General features: G+C 48.7%; 1 protein-coding gene across 2 annotated transcripts; it reads left to right on the plus strand.

Annotated features, from left to right (window-relative positions):
* The first annotated feature begins 62 nt into the window (after positions 1-62).
* tmem259 (transmembrane protein 259) lies at positions 63-15,676 on the plus strand. 2 transcript variants are annotated; one of them, XM_035414100.1, is made up of 11 exons: positions 63-1,425; positions 3,406-3,699; positions 4,496-4,658; positions 5,790-5,900; positions 6,459-6,581; positions 7,010-7,110; positions 7,284-7,341; positions 7,578-7,661; positions 8,061-8,193; positions 10,423-10,522; positions 12,206-15,676. In XM_035414100.1, exons 1-11 carry the CDS (start codon positions 1,216-1,218, stop codon positions 12,956-12,958), a joined length of 2,130 nt encoding a protein of 709 aa, XP_035269991.1. In that variant the 5' UTR covers positions 63-1,215; the 3' UTR covers positions 12,959-15,676. The 2 variants fall into 2 exon arrangements, with proteins under 2 accessions (XP_035269991.1, XP_035269992.1); XM_035414101.1 differs by having other exon boundaries at positions 1,216-1,425; positions 4,496-4,604.
* The last annotated feature ends 576 nt before the right edge of the window (positions 15,677-16,252 follow it).

A 16,252-nucleotide genomic window follows, 5' to 3' on the forward strand; every position in this document is an offset into this window, starting at 1 on the left:
GTGGCACACATGACTTCTAAAACTTCGATGCGTGGGTCTCGAAGGATTGGGTGGGTGTGGGTGTAGGAGTACCACTTCCCACTGGCTGAATGCAGTGGTTGGGAACAGTAGCGGTTTGGATCAGTTTGAATTTGGGCCATTTTTTGAGTGTCAGTGCAGTGCAGTGATTAACGATTTGACAGTGACAGCAAAAGCTCCTTTGCAGATTACTCCTTCAACACGGACTTCATAGTCATAATGACATCCAGCCTATTGAGGGCGCTCACCGTAGATTGAATGAAATCATCTGAAAGTCTGGCATTTCTTGTCTTACACGGTGTTTTTCGTGGTGGTGAGAGATGAGTAGCTGACAAAATGGCTGTAGGCACAGGACTGGGCAAAACTAGGAGTATAAGAGAGGATTCCTAGGCAGCGAAAAAAAATCGGGAAAACGTTATTTACTTAACGAAAAATTGAGATAGTTGTACCGTAACAACAAATGTGGGTCGATACTAAGTTAGCTAACGAATGAAAAAGGGTAGAGGCAGAATACGGGTCTTATGATCGAAACAGAACGTCATAGCTAGCTGGTTGGCTAGTCTGCTACCATTGCTAGCCAACACAATCGAATATTGCCGGCTACTTGGCTTGATAATTGAGAAAAATTGTTAAATACGCTAGACAGCTAGTTAACGTTGGCTAACAAGTACAAACCTAGCGCTCGCCATTTTTGTTCTGTTTTACGTAGGTTCTCCTAAATATGCTTCACCGTTGCATCGTTTGTACATCTTGTTAGCTAGCTCTGACATGTTAAATTGCAGGGAGGATATATAAGCCAGTTATTTAACAGGCCACAATTTTGCTAGTTAGTTAGCTAGACAGGTATTTGAGCAGGTATTTGGTAAAGCTCAGATACAATCACATGTCGTCTTGCCAAACAGAGTTTAAATGAATAGAGCGTAGTAACGAGGAACCCATCTAGTGTTAAGGCTAGCTATCTCAGAAATTATCAGAGGGTAACGTTAGCTAGCCAGCTTTACCTAGCTTGAAAACTTACTCTATTTTCTCGTAAATTAGTACTTGTTTTTACTTGAAAACAGGGCTCTTCTCACATTAGTCCGGCCAAAATGGTCACCTTTGATTGTTTTATTTAGTTAGTCATTCTTGTACATTTGTCTGCTGACCGCTGCCTTGTGATTCACGTGAAATTGGTGTCCATAGGACAGAAGTCAGAAAATGTCAGAAAATCAGGGTAACGTGAACAACAACCCCCTCAATAACAATGGCGGGACGAACAGAATACGGAACCCCAATATCAACCAAAACCCGCTCATCAATGTGCGGGACCGGCTTTTTCACGCTCTCTTCTTTAAGATGGCTGTAACATACGCCAGGTTGTTCCCACCATCTTTCAGAAGAATCTTCGAGTTCGTTGTACTATTAAAGGTAAGGCTGCACACACCAGATGGTATAATCGTTCTTTTGCTCACATGGTATTTATTTGAATGTGAATAACGTTTTTCTTTATATGGTTGAATTGCTCATTTCCTTTCAATTGCTTAATAAGTCGCGTTATATTTACATGGTTTTGTTGACCTTCTATAATGAAAATGAGTTTTCCGTCTATTTTGTCTTTCTAATTTTGATGTTCTGCAGTGAATGCGGATTACATGGGGGATTCACTTATCGTAATCTGTGCAATATGAAACACATGTCCATGCGTTTGCCGGTGGACTGATTTTTGAATATTCTTTCTCTCTGTGACATGAGTCACAGAGTGAAGTCCACCAATCATTGATATGTCAAACCAAAACTCCATGATTTGAGCGGAAAACACTGTCTTTAATGTGCTGGAGAACTCTGATGTTCTCGTGAATGGGCCTACTTCAGTGTTATCTTACAGTACATCGTAGACTTCAGCATGCTGTACTGGTGCGGTGAAAGTGCACAGTTATTTCTGTTAGTGTAGGTCAGGAGGCATGTTTCTGCAGTTGCACTGGTAGAATATTCCCTTGCACAGTCAATGTGTTTAGCGCTGAAAACCCTGTGTTGTTCATTGCCTCCAGCTGAGGTTAGGAAACATAATATTACAGATCTCAGATTTAAGGAAGCAGATGACCTGTGTAAGATGTGCTCCTGATTTAATGAAATTCAGAAATATTCTCCATTTCACATGAGTGTAGCTCAGCTGTAACTTGTGTGGACATTGCTCATACACGTGCACACGTAGCAAAAGCAAGGCATTAGACTATGTCATCACCACAAGCAGCCATCCATGCGCACGCTCTTCAGGTAATTCTGGTTCTTGAGTAATGCAGTGCATGCTCACGCTCACATGATCTGTTGGCAGCAGCAGCAGCCTGTAGTATTACATCCCAAGCAAAATAAACCTCAGGAAACGTCTGATGAAACTGTTATAATGTTGTTTTTCAGTAAATATAATAATGACAACGTTCAGAACAGCTGTAGTAATATTAATGTGAATGTTTGTTAGTAGTGTTGTCCAATTGTAAGCGATTTTTGCGTAGCGGGTGCGACTTTTGGTTGTGTAATGCAGAGAGGGAGAAGGGAGGGGATGCATATTTACTGGCATGTGCTGTTTTAACTCAACGCTCGTCACAGAAAAGAGAAGATGGCTCCTCTTGACTCCGTTGATAATGGCTTTGCCAAAGGCAGCGCTGTAATGCGTGTAGACTCCCTTCCTTCGTTTATTCCCCGTCATTTACCATTGTTCTTATCAGCACATGATAAAAAAAAACGGGACTTCGAGGACAGCTACCACCAGACGAGGGTTGTTTTTTTTTTTCTTTTTAGTGCAGCTGAAAATGCAGCATTGTTAAAGCCGCTGTAGTCTGCGGAGGACAGAGACTGAGAGTGGTGCATGATGGGTAGGTGCGTACGAGCTCAGGCTGCAGCTCCGTGGCACAGCGGAGGACAGGCATGTTCACGGGAGCGCCATCCCGCGACAGTCGCGGCGCTGTCCCATGCGGAACGGCGTGACAGCGCTCGCGTTTCTCACCGCGGAACTCTCCGTCGGCAGCGGCTCGTCCCTGCGCTGATTTGTCAGGTTTTATGCACGGGGCACGGCGTTCCTGAAACGTTCCCGTCTCCGTCCTGCCGAAGCATTTTTGACTTCTCTGTAGGTCATGTTTGCTGCTCGTGTGCACGGTGTTCCCTGCATGTCTAATTAAAGAGCGATGGTCAATGATCCATTACGGATGGCTGGGCTCCCCCGTTCTCTTCTCCGCTCGTCATTACTTATCCGGGCCGGCTTACTCTGTCTCTCCCTCATGGCTGTGCATTAATCCCACCCCTGGAATAACACTCGTGCTCTCGGAACTGTAACGATGTAACTCCATCGTCCCTCGGGGGGGCACGCTCTGGGCTAGCGCTGATGCTCATCGACCGTCGCCTCCCGCTCCCCAGGCCCTGTTTGTGCTCTTCATCCTGGCCTACATCCACATCGCCTTCTCCCGCTCGCCCATCAACTGCCTGGAGCACGTGCGGGAGAAGTGGCCCCGCGACGGCATCCTGAGGGTGGAGATCCAGCGCAACTCCAGCCGGGCGCCCATCTTCCTGCAGTTCTACGAGACGGAGGGCTTCCAGGGCCTGGTGAAGGAGCCCGAGGGGGAGCCGGGCGCGCTGGCCTCGCTGCACCAGGAGGAGGAAGAGGAGGAGGAGGAGATGACCCTGGAGATGTTCGACAACAGCTCAGTGCAGGTCAGGAGGGAGGCGGGGCCGCCTGGGCGGACGGGGCGGGGTTTAGCAGAAGTTAAAGCAGGGTAGCCCAAACCCTGTTTTTGGAGATTGTGTGAACTGGATTGGTCTCTGCTGCACCAGCTGTTGGAGAGAGCACACGCACCTGGGTTCAGTTAACTAATCAGCCCAGGTGCTTAAAGTTCCAGGCTGAGACCAGGAGCTCACACCAAGAGCGCGCTTCTTTATTTAGTTTTTGTTTGTGTGTTTGACCGCACACAAGACGAAGAAAGAAACCGTTCAGCTGAAAAGCTGCTCAGCTACGAGTAGCATGCTGAAAAGCAGTCGCTCTGCTTTACTTTTTTTGTCTTTGTTATTTTAATTTGTTGTTTTAGTTTTTTGTTTTTGCCTGGAACCCGTGAGGGGGAAGGATGAAGGTGTCTGTTTATTTCATTTTGTGTTATTGTGGGTGGGCACTCTCTCCATGTGGCAACCAACGGTGCACTCCCAGAACTGCTGCATCTCCCTCCCAGGGGTATCACGCTGGCATGTGACCAAGATCTACCATCCTGTAGCTTTTCATTCCAACCCTAACAAAGTGCACCTCGTTCAGCAGCTAAAGATATAATTGAGCTGCTAATTAGTAGAATCAGGTGTGCCGTATTAGTTGAAATGAGAACCTACAGGACGAGTTAGATCTCCAGGAACAGGCTTGGGCAGCCCTGAGTTAGCGGACAATGAGGTTCAGAGTGAAGCCACTCCCAGGAGGCAGGTCCGGCTTCACCGCGGGAGGCTGACGGTCTCGCTCTCTCTCGTCCAGTTTGAGCTGGACATCGAGCCCCGGCTGAAGCCCTCCTTGAGCAGCAGCGGGCCGGGGGTGGGCCTCAACGAGACGCAGGACCTCTCCTTCAGCCAGGCGTCCACTAAAGGTATGCAGCCGCTGAGGGAGACAGTCTCCGAGCTTGAGATGCTAACCCGAGCAGGTAAACCATCACTCGCCACTTTTTACCGACACAGTAATGCTAAGACCAAAGAAAGGCCTGGTCCTCTGTATCCCTCTTTATCCCTTTCCAGAACCTTCCTCACTCACCGCCTGTGGTCTTTTCCCTCCCGCACTCTTGCTCTATATTAGCTCTCATACTGTAGGTGATTTAGAGTTGTAATTACACTGATGAGGATTAAATTGTGCTGGCAACTGGCCAACAGTGTTGTATTTAAAATATCATTTAGGAAGGTCGTGTAAATATGGTTCACCTTGACTGGCTCAGTGCTTTAATTTCTGCTTTTTCACCACCGTGCACCTGTAGTGCCTTATTTTTCCTACTTTAAACTCATCGAACCTAGAAACCTTTCTAGATGACAATGGTATTGATATGTTGGTACGATCTGAATTAAAATTTTGTGCCGTGGAATTTCCGAGGCTAGTAATTAAAGCCTTGTGTGTTCAGTGTGGACAAATGTTATCAGCCCTAGCATACTGCATAGCACACTGTGCAGGCAGATTTCTCTCTGGGAAGCCTTGGAATGGGGCGCAGTGTCCCACGTGAGGTGCTGCAGTGGAGCGGTCCGGCCTGCAGTGTCAGTAATGACACAATGGGGGCTTTGTGCGGCAGGGAGAGCGCCAGCCGCTCCACACACTGCACAGGCCGCGGCGCATTCCAGCACACTCGATCTGGCAGCGTGGCCGAGCCTCAGTGCTGGCCTGCACGCAGTTAGCAGACTGAGCGCCTTCTGTGCACACAGGGCCGAGCGGGTCTGCTGTACTGCAGAGCTGCTCTGTGTGTGCGCGTGTACGCGTGCGTGCATGCGTGCGTGTGTGAGAGAGTGTTAGTGTAAGTGTGTGTGTGTGTGTGTGTGTGTGTGAGTGAGTGAGTATTTATGTGGTGTATTTTTGCAATTTTTGAGGTGTGTGTATGTTTTACCATATTTTCAGGATGGGTATTGTGCATGTTTCCTTTGTTAGCAGTTTTGGGGCGTGTGTGTAAATATGTGTATGTGCATCATGCTGTGCTAGCAGTGAGGTATGTGCCATACTGTGTTGAGTATTTGGGAGGTATGTGTATTTTGCCCTGGCTCTGCAGTGCTGTTTTGAACATGGCCGTGTGCGTTTGCAGTATGGCCTCAGGAGGAGTACATAGTGGAGTATTCACTGGAGTACGGCTTCCTGCGCCTATCCCAGAATACACGGCAGCGTCTCAACATCCCCGTCATGGTGGTCACACTAGGTAAGTGTGACTGGGGTTAAGGCTAGTGATTAGAATGTTCCTTACTCAACATTCTAATGCTGATGTAACAGTCACTACTGGTAATTAAAAGCAACGGAGTTCTAGAGCATTCCAGAAAACATACTCTTCAAAGAGTCCATTTGCTCTGTTCCTTCCTCCTCTTAATGTCGGCAGAGCCCATGTCAGGCTGTAAAACATTACCAGAGAACTATTGGCATAATAGCCTGAAATACTGCAATGTGTGGGATTCTTAAGAGGAAGAAAGCTTTTAAAACCCACTGTAAAGTGAGACTAAAGACATTTGCAGTTTGGCAGAAATACATAAAGCAAGTTCAGCGGTTGTATGCTGACAGTGTTATCTTTTCTGCCTTGCCAAACAAACAGAAGGTCTTTAGATCTTCGGATTTTGCCATTTGTTATATGAACTCTGTGCCTTGCTAAATGAACTTCTAATTTTTCAGTCTAAAAAGAACCACTTGTGTTTAAAAAAATTAATAAAAGGAATAAATGAAAAAAAAAAAAACTGCCAAGCATGATATGTCTGTGAATGTGCCCCAGACCCAATGAAGGACCAGTGCTTTGGCGACGGGTTCAGCCGCTTCCTGTTGGATGAGTTCCTGGGCTATGATGACATCCTCATGTCCAGTGTGAAGGCCTTGGCGGAGAACGAGGAAAACAAAGGTCAGAGCGCTCGCCGTCAGATCTTCGGCGCGACCTCCGAGCTGCGCGAGATGGCTCTCACTTCCCCCTTTCATAATGACATCAGGAACAGCAGTGAGGCGTAGATCCTGAGAAAGGAAGTGTGGCCTAATGGTCAGTTACAGAAATGACGGTCTGCAGTTCTGTAACTATAGCTTTGGAGCAGTGTGATGACGTTTATTTTTCTGTGTGTGTCAGTACTTGTGGCGCCTGTGTGGGTACCACCTGTATGTGCATATTTTGTGTGCGTGTGTGCTTGCGTGTGCGTGTGCCTGTGTGTGTCCGTGTACGTGCGTGTGTGAGTTTGTGCGTGTGTGGGTGCGCACACGTGGAGGGTGCCTGCATGTGCAGGTATATGTTTGTACTCGTGTGCGAGGTTGCGTTGGTGACCCGTGTTTACTCTCTGCCAGGTTTCCTGAGGAACGTGGTTTCTGGGGAACATTACCGCTTCGTCAGCATGTGGATGGCGCGCACGTCCTACCTCGCTGCCTTCGTCATCATGGTCATATTTGTAAGTGTCCGTTAAAATTGAGTATTTTTACGTCCTTCCGTACATTATTTCAGCGGTGTTTACCGTCAGCGAATCGGTGACAGTTAAAATGGCAGAATACTCAACATAGGAACTCATATCGTCCACGAAGAGCAGTTTGGCGTCTGCCTTTTTGACCGTAAATGTGCTTTCAGACCCTGTCCGTTTCCATGCTGCTGCGCTACTCTCACCATCAGATCTTCGTCTTCATCGGTGAGTTTACATTCCGCGCACAGAGCGCTGACACGCAGCCCGCCTCCGCCGGCCTTGGCGACCCGACCTTGAGGGGAACGTTGTGTCGCTTTACCACCGAAAGCAGCGCGTGTTTGCGGAGCAGAGCGGCTCGATGCATAACGCAGCACGTCGATGGAGCGTGGTTATCAGTGCCCTCGGCTGTACACACACACACAGATCACTCAGCCTGTTTATCTTCTGCCGTGTGTTCCCAGTTGACCTGCTGCAGATGCTGGAGATGAACATGACCATCGCCTTCCCAGCAGCCCCCCTGCTCACGGTCATCCTGGCCCTCGTCGGTAAGCGCCTCTCACTGCTCCCGTTTGTTTCCACGGCGTTGTCAGCGGACATGTCCAATGCTTTCTAGCTGAATTAGGACGAGGCAGAGAATCTTTAAAAGGTCTCTGCAGACTGGCAGTAAGTTTGGTGGATGCGTTTTCTCTAAGCCCACCCTTACAACACACAGTGTGCTGGGCCAACAGTGGCGCAGTGGTCAGCACTGCTGCCTCGTAAGTAGGAGGTTTTGGGTTCGAGTCTGGTGCGCGGAGTTTGCGTGTTCTTACCGCGTCCGTGTGGGTTTCCTCCGGGGCTCACTTACAAAAGAGACGTCAATCTCGGCGTGACTGCCGTCGTTAAATAAAGTACACGTTTCCTTCCTCCTGATCGTCTTCCCTGCTTCCTCCTTCCCCCTCCCTTAGGAATGGAAGCCATCATGTCGGAGTTCTTCAACGACACCACCACGGCGTTCTACATCATCCTCATCGTGTGGCTGGCCGATCAGTACGACGCCATCTGCTGCCACACCAACACGAGCAAGCGCCACTGGCTCCGGTACGACGCGCTCGCCCCCCTCCGCGCTGGTCCGGCGGGGCGGCGCTCCCTGCCGTCTGCTCCTCGCCGTTCACACAGACACTCCGCTCGCTCCGACACCGTCGCTCTTCGAACAGCCGGCTCCTTTCACACACTGAGTTTTAGAAGGGCCTTCAGGCTCTTCAGCGCCGGGGATTTAAAAAGTGAAAATGCCAGCGTAGTTTGAGTGTGAGTGTTATTGAGCCAGAGGGAGGAATATAAACGTGATTGATTTTTCTGACAGGTCGGGGGTTACGGGGTTGATTGTAGTTTACGCGCACAGCGCGGTTTTTCTGTCAGACCCGGGCCTCCGTATCAGCTCCTGCAGTAAACACACCGCTCCGCTCCTCCTGCTTCAGGGCACTTATTTAAAATTCATTTCTTCCGCTCGCTCCAAACTTTTAATTTCGAGTTCTGAAGTCGCAATCAGCGCTTCCAAAATTAACGATGAAAGGGAAAATCTACCCAGATATATGAAAGTGCTGTTCCTGGGCTTAAGAAGTGTCTGTCATTTTCATTTCCCCCCCCCCCCCCGGTGAAACGCGCGCCCCGTTAACGCAGAACTGAAGAGCGTGATTGGCGCCGACGTGCCCCTGGGACGCCCCTTCCCTGCTCAATTTGAGTCTGCGCTGAGATCTCCAGCCGCGATGATACTTCACGCCGCTTCATCCGTTTAAATTTTATAAAAGGCCAAAATTGAGCGCCTCGATGATTCGACGACCTACATATTTCTGCAGCTCGGTCGGTTCTGAAGAGAGAAACATGAATGAAACATTTTCTCCCCCCAAAGATGACTTGCTCATTATTTCAGCGATTTGGCCCTCTTGGGTAACACCTGAAGTGGGAGTCCTGCTGTGAATCCACAGAGGCGCATGCTTTGCACTCTGAAGTGCTGAAATGGAAGCAGGTGTATTTCAGTAAGGTGGAAGTTTCCAGCGTCAAAGTGTTTTTGATGAACCTACAAAAAGTAATGAAGTATTTAATTTAACTGGTGAGCCTTATTCTTCACCTCGTATGAGGACACATCTCATAGCTATCATACGAGTCAAAGTTCAACGCCATGGAAACTACCTAACAAGCCAGCGACTTACCGTTTAAGCTTACTAGCAGACTAACCAGGTTGCACAACAATATTTCTCATAGCTATGAGACAGTCATCTGGTTAGCTACATGACTAACATAGTGTATAGTGTCATGCAGAAGTACTCAGACCTTTGGATTTTTTTTTAATTTTTACATTTTTCTTGATTGCAAGTGATACATTCACATTTTTAACAATTGAGTAATTCAAAAGTCACATGCTCAAATGGAAATATTTTATAGGCTGAGTTTGTTTCACCATTCACTGTAATGACAGCTTTGAATCCTTTTTTGGTAAGCCTCTACCAGCTTTCCATACTCATCCATTTTCTTTGGCAGATCTTACTTTTTAAAGTAATAAAAGCCTCTTGTCACCCTGCCATACAGGCTGGGCTTGTGTCTTGATATTTCTGACTGATGGGTTTTTGCTCCCTTTTCCTTATTGCCCTCATAGTAACTTCCCTCACTAGTTTTCGTTAGTTTGGTTGCAGAGTTGGCAGGAGAGGCCTTTTCTAGGAGGGTCTTGGTGGTACCATGCAGCTTCCACTTCTTGGTTATTGAGCTAACATTGCTAACAGTGCTCACTGTTTGCCAGATATTTAGGCTTTTGTTTGTACCCTCCTTCTAATCTGTGCCCTTTGATAAATGTATTGCTGACAGTCTGACTGAGCCCATTGTTCTTCATTTTGGTGCTTTTCTTTAAAACAAGCTGAAATTAAGGCAAGATTTTTTTTCTTCTTTTTTATTTGGGGTGGAATTTCCCTTTAATGGCATTTAGTTATGAAATATTTTTTTCAGTTCTGGAAAAAAGGCCTTTATTTGAGAATTTCATGTGCTTAAGTGACGGTGAGCGCTGCTGTTACGGCAGTCTGCTTGAAAGCGCTGGACTGAATTGGCTGCAGGGAGCAAGCCGTGGGGAAGCACGCTTCAAGCGTTTTATTCTGGGAAATCCTTCACTTGGAGAGCTCTGCTCGCACTCGAGAGCCTCTCCAGACGTGTCGGTAACGCACAGCCCAGATAACGGCCGTCCTCGAGTTCCTCTCTCCTTTCACTCCCCGGTCTCAACGCGGCGGCTTTATTTTTAGCAGAAAAGGCGGCAGCTTTCTCAGGACGCTGCGCTCTGTTTTTCAGGTTCTTCTATCTGTACCACTTCGCCTTCTACGCCTACCATTACCGCTTCAACGGCCAGTACAGCAGCCTGGCTCTGGTCACCTCCTGGCTCTTCATACAGGTGAGTCGGAACGGATCCTGGAGCAAAGTCGCGGTGTTCACGGCGTAGGTGACCGTGACTGCTCCTCGGCTCGGTGAAACCAGCGTTTGCCAGCGGTCTCCAGTATGAATGATTTAGCACCAACGGCTGTGCAGGATAAATATTCGATGCCTGATGCGTCTACCCTGGGTTTTCTGTGCATACATATGGAATAGGGCTGAATGATATATTACGAGTCATTCAGCCCTACAGTCTGCAAAATTTATACTCGCTCCGTAAATGTTACTGTAGCCAATCGGAAGCCCTCGCCCCACGCAAATGCAGATTATCAGCCGCGGGGGACAGGGGAGATATATGTCTCTGTTAGATAGCATTCACATTTCCAGCGTGAGTCCCAGAGGAGAAAATGCAGTTCAGTGCCAAAGGGGTTCTTTTTGGTCATTCGGGGGTGCTCTGCTTCATCAGAACCCTCACCTCCCGAAGGGAAGCACCGTGCAGGGGGGACTGTGCCTCGAGCCCGCCCGCGACAAGGCGGGAACTGCACCAAACCGACTTACCCACCATAACTTAAAGTTCCACACGTCCTCTCGTTACCCCAGAGTTTTCGGTAGTTGCATTGTAATTTCCGTGCAACCAACAGGCCCTGTCTTAAGAATTAATTTATTTTCACACATCCGTTTAAAGCATGCATCTCAGTCATCCGTTACTGACCTGCTCCTCCGGTCATGTTCTGGTCAGCACCAGCCTGTGCCGTCCTGTTTCAGAGGCACGTGGCCGTGCGTTGGGAATGGTTTTGAAATCTGGAAATGGTGAATGTGACATTGTGGGGAATAATGTCATGTTAGCATAAGCTGCCGAACCGGTAACCTGGAATATGTCAACTGGGCAAAGTTTAGCTTGTTGGCTAATGCTGCAAGCTACTGAATTTATTTGTAAAAACAACTGCTAACCATTTCATACAAATTTCAGACAGTTTGTTAACGGGAGTTGATATGTATTGGTCACAAAAGTAAACTTACCTCTTGCTATCTAAACTATCTCAAGGACTGATAGAAATGACTGATGAGAAAGATTTGAGTGTCTTTTTCAATGCATTTAAACTACAGTCAATGAGAATTAATTCACTGTGACTACAAAGCATTACTATGTAGTCTTTTGCCTTTGTTGCATGCATGGTGCCTATATGAAAAAACTGCTGAGAAAACTTTTAATGTAATTGTTTTTCTTAAAATCATTTGTCATTCTATGTTGGTTGTACCCAAGACAAAGAAATGTATAAATAAGAGGAAACACATTTCTTGTCCACTATAATTCACACGGTTCAATAACAAGATGGAAATTATTTGCTTCATTTGCTTTTTGCATTGATGTATTACAGCAGAATAACTGCTTTTTGCTTCTGTAATGAGTTCAACCTTTATTTCCTGGGATTGTTTTCTGCTTGACAGAACCATGTCCTATTAAAATGGCTAAACAAAGCCTTCACCCGAGTGTTTGTTTGTGTCACAAGCTACTGCATTATGCCTTTTTATTTTATAAACGGCATCACATTTGTATGTATTTTTTGTTTTGTTTTGAAGGTCCATGTTGTGCAGCCCTAATTCAGAGTGTGGTAAAGCAGGGCCCATCTGTCTGAGCCGTGTTTTTCCCTATGTTTCTCCGGCCCCGCCCTCACTCCTCCTCTCTGACCTTTGACCCCTGCAGCACTCCATGATCTACTTCTTCCACCACTACGAGCTGCCGGCCATCCTGCAGCAGATCCGCATCCAGGAGATCTTCCTGCAGAACCAGCAGGCCGGCCAGGGCAACCAGACCACCCTGCAGGACAACCTGAACAACAACACGAGCAGCGCCGCCCCAGCCGCCAGACCCGCCGCCGCGGCCAGCGCCACCAACGGCCAGGCCCGCCCGCCCGCCGACGCCCAGCCCCAGCCCCCCGCCCCGCCCCAGCTGCACCCCAACGGCCTGGTGAGCCCGGGCGCGGGCGATACGAGCGGCGACCTGAACTGGGTGGCCGAGACGGCGGCAATGATCACGGAGGCGCTGTCGGCCCCGCAGCTCAGGGCGGGGCTGCTGGACGCCGAGGGCCTCCGCCTGGGACGGGCCCCGGAGCCCAGCGTCAGCGCGCCGGCCGAGCTCCGGGTCGCAGGAGGAGGAGGAGGAGCCGGGGAAGGGGGAGGGCCGGGGACCGCCCCGGAGAGTGCCTGCCCCGCCCCCAGCCCCGCCCCGGCAGGCCTGGTTACCGTGGAGATCACAGCGAGAGGCTGCGAGCAAGGGGCCGGCCAGTCACAGGGGGAGTTGCCGGAGGCGGAGTCCACGCCCTCCGTGAGCCCCGCCCCCCCACACACAGACTCCAGGGGACCTGACGAGGGGGGGTCGTGTGACACAGACACTAAGACAGAGGAGGACTCCCAAGCCAGCCCCCCCGCCCCCGACCCCCAGCCCAGTCCATCCTGAGCTCCGCCCACACCCTTCCACGTGCAGAATGATCGTTCTTTTCCCCCTTTCTTCAACACCATGTCTTTTATGTGGACGAAAAGCAAGGGCCTTTTGTAGATGTGGCTTAATTAATTTCTTTCAGAAGACTTGAGGGGGGGGGGGGGGGGTGAGAGGAAATGGGAAAGAGCTGGGGCTCCCACCCCCATTTTTCCCCTGGGGAACTGGGGCTCAAATAAGCGTTGATTTTTCTTTCCTGAGTGGGATTTGCTGCAGCGTAGATTCTTGCTCAGTTTTGTTGATAACAGGCCACGCGTGGAGACTGTTAATTCAGAGAGGCTACAGTGACATTTATTTACAGGTGATTCATATTTTAATTAATGATTGGAAAAATCGGTATGTTTCGACATTCAGGTGGTGTAGCCAGATTTGTCCGGTCGTGTCTGAGACGAAGAGAATATTTCTAATGTGATGCTATAAAATAAAGGTGCTGACTTGTGTGGCGTTGGAGATAGCTGTGTCTCTGTGGGAGAAAGGCAGGTTGGTAGTCAGGAGGGAGTCGCGATCGTGACTTGAGCCGGGGGGAGGGGGCACACGCTGGCCCCCCCCCTCGGACGGCCGTCCTCAGACCCCCTGCCCCGCCCATTCCATCTAGGTAAACTTGATTATTCTGACTTATTCAAACTGCGGCAGCGTATCCGTTAATGTGTGTGCCCCTGTCTTTTTAAGTCATGTGCATTTCTCAGTAATGAATACGGGGGGGCGGTGGGGGGGACAGCGGTGGCAGAGCCGCGCTCCTCCGTCACGCTCTGCGGCGTTCGGGGGCACCTCCCCTCAGAGGCGCCTTTCAGAAGCGACGGCGGCTTTTCCGCTCCGGGGGCGCTCGTCCGTAATCGGCCGCCTGTCACTTCCGAGCGGAGCGGGATCCGGCTCCCGCTCGACCGGAGCCAGCGGCTCTCGCTCGGACGCGCTCGCTTTTTTTTTTTTTTTTTTTTTTTTTTTTCTTTTCTTTTCTTCCCCCGCTCGTTACGCTCGAGCTCGACTCGGTTCCAACCCCGATGCGCTCTGTGACCGCGGCCGTTCGCGTTCCTGTGGTGTCCGGCGACAACTCGACGTGCTCCGGGGAGGGTAAAAGCCTGGACGCACGCGTAGATTTAATCACAGTAACGTAGTTCTGTAGAGAATGAATATCCAAAAGCAAGAGCAGTTTCCGCTTGAAGGTTCGGCTTTTGCTTCTTGAGCCCTACGCTTCGCCACGTAGGGAACTTTAAAAAAATGCTTTAGCTTTGGCTTGTAGCCCTCGCTACTTTGCTACTGTACTGTTAAATAAAAATGATGAAAAAACGGTTCAAACAATCCACAGCACATTGTAAGTCAGTCGCATCGCGTACAGTCGCCTTATGTTTGTGGAACTGAAATGCGTAATCTCATCTTCATCTCACAGTAGCTCAAGACGAAGCCCTGCTCTGTCTCAAGTTCTATAGCATTCGGAGGAGGCATTAAACGCCGTCCTTTGAGACGGTGTAAATACAAGAACACGTTTTTTGTGCGCTAGAGTTGACAGAATAATATGCAAACTTGTCAACCGATACTGAATTTTCTGGGCTTGGTAGAGCATTTTAAACCAGTGTTTGGCTTCTAATGGTGGAGGTGACATGGAATAGCATTCCTCAACCTGGGGGGGGGCTAATAGGGTATGGAACATGCACATGGATATATCATAAGGCTAGATAAGCCATAGAGTATAGTTTTTGTTTTTTTGAACAATGTTTTAAATTGAGTTTTTACTCTCTTGTCTTCTAAACCCCCTAGACTATGCTAATAAAGCTGCTTATTTGAGACTAACAGCCCCCCCCCCCCCATTCTCCCCTTTGCCACATTTGGACAGACCAAACTATTCTCGCCTCAACGACAGTAACTGACAAGTGCAGCCCGTGCACCTGCCTGCAGTTAAAGCGTCTCCTCAGGTTCGTGTCAGAAGTGACTTCCTGTGCTCCGATTTCCTGGAAGGAAGTGGCGTTAACGATTCTCTGTCATCGGAAACCGGAGGTTTGCGAAGAGCGGGAAAGGAAAGGAGTGTCTTTGGAGGTGTGTGTGCCTCGCAGTGCTAAAAAACATGCTGCAGGACTGCAGTGGGCATTGACAAGGGCCTGCGTACGAACGCCTGCACGTCACGAACCGATCGCAGTCCGCCGTCCACAAAGCTTTATTCTCAGTATGCCTTACGTGTCCGATGAATGAAGTTGCTCGTGCCACTCTTATTGCAACACACGCGGGCTGAAGGCGGTGGGTTAAATCGGTTCTGCTTTTTTGACTGAGAAAAAGTGCAGCGTTCGAGTAATGGCTATGCAACAGGCGGGACGAAGGAAACGGACCCCATGGTTCAGCAATGATGCAGTTAGTACAAATTGTGCAATACAACAATATTCTGTTTGATTTGCGTCTTTTAAGTTTTTGTTTTTTAGAAGAGATATAACTAATACGAGTAATGAACAACCCTAACGATAAGGTTTGGAGATAAGTTGTGTGTATTTTTCTGTGCCTATTCGCTGTTATGTACGAGGAATCCGGATGATTGTAGCCTTGCAGCAGTTGCTCTTCATTGTAGACATTCTTTTAGACAAATGTAAGCAAATCCTTAAATCTCTGATGGATTAGATTTCTTATCTCATTCAAATGTATTTAACTGTAACGTAAAAAAGAACTGCAGAAAAAAAGAGAATTCCTTTGTACATATGGCCTGTGCTTGCACGTGTGTTTCTTGGTGTTCTTCATTTGATTTGTGTGTGTTGACTGCTGCTGAAGTGAAGAGGCTCATTAGCAGCCTGAGGACTGCCGATAGCGCTCGTTTGTCTTGTTTCCAGAAAGGGAAATGGGATCTCGCTCTTTCCACACCACCGGATTACACGCGGCCGACCAATCGGAGCGCGCCGTGCCGCAGCTGGGTGACGTCCCCCGGCGTCTCCGCACCGCACTTTGTGTATTGGGGAACGGAAGAGCCCCATTCACCGCAGTCTCCGGTTAGGCCTACAGACAAACATTCTATTCCCCCCAGCTTTGAGTGAGCAGTCCCTGCCAAACGGTTATTATTCAGTTATTATTACCGACTCCCTCTTGTACATGGAATGCAAATGGAATCGTGTGTATTCAACCCGTCACTGCTTTCAGCCAACACCTAAATCCTGTGCACACTAGACAATAGTGGAAACAAAAGCCTGGGCAGCCAGTATGGTTCTGCCTACATTAATACCTTGTGTCTTTGTGCTCATGTTTGCAGAAAATAAAAGTATAAGTTGACCGGTTCAGGCTAACCAG

Source organism: Anguilla anguilla, chromosome 4 (assembly GCF_013347855.1).
Source record: "Anguilla anguilla isolate fAngAng1 chromosome 4, fAngAng1.pri, whole genome shotgun sequence".
Taxonomy (NCBI): domain Eukaryota; kingdom Metazoa; phylum Chordata; class Actinopteri; order Anguilliformes; family Anguillidae; genus Anguilla; species Anguilla anguilla.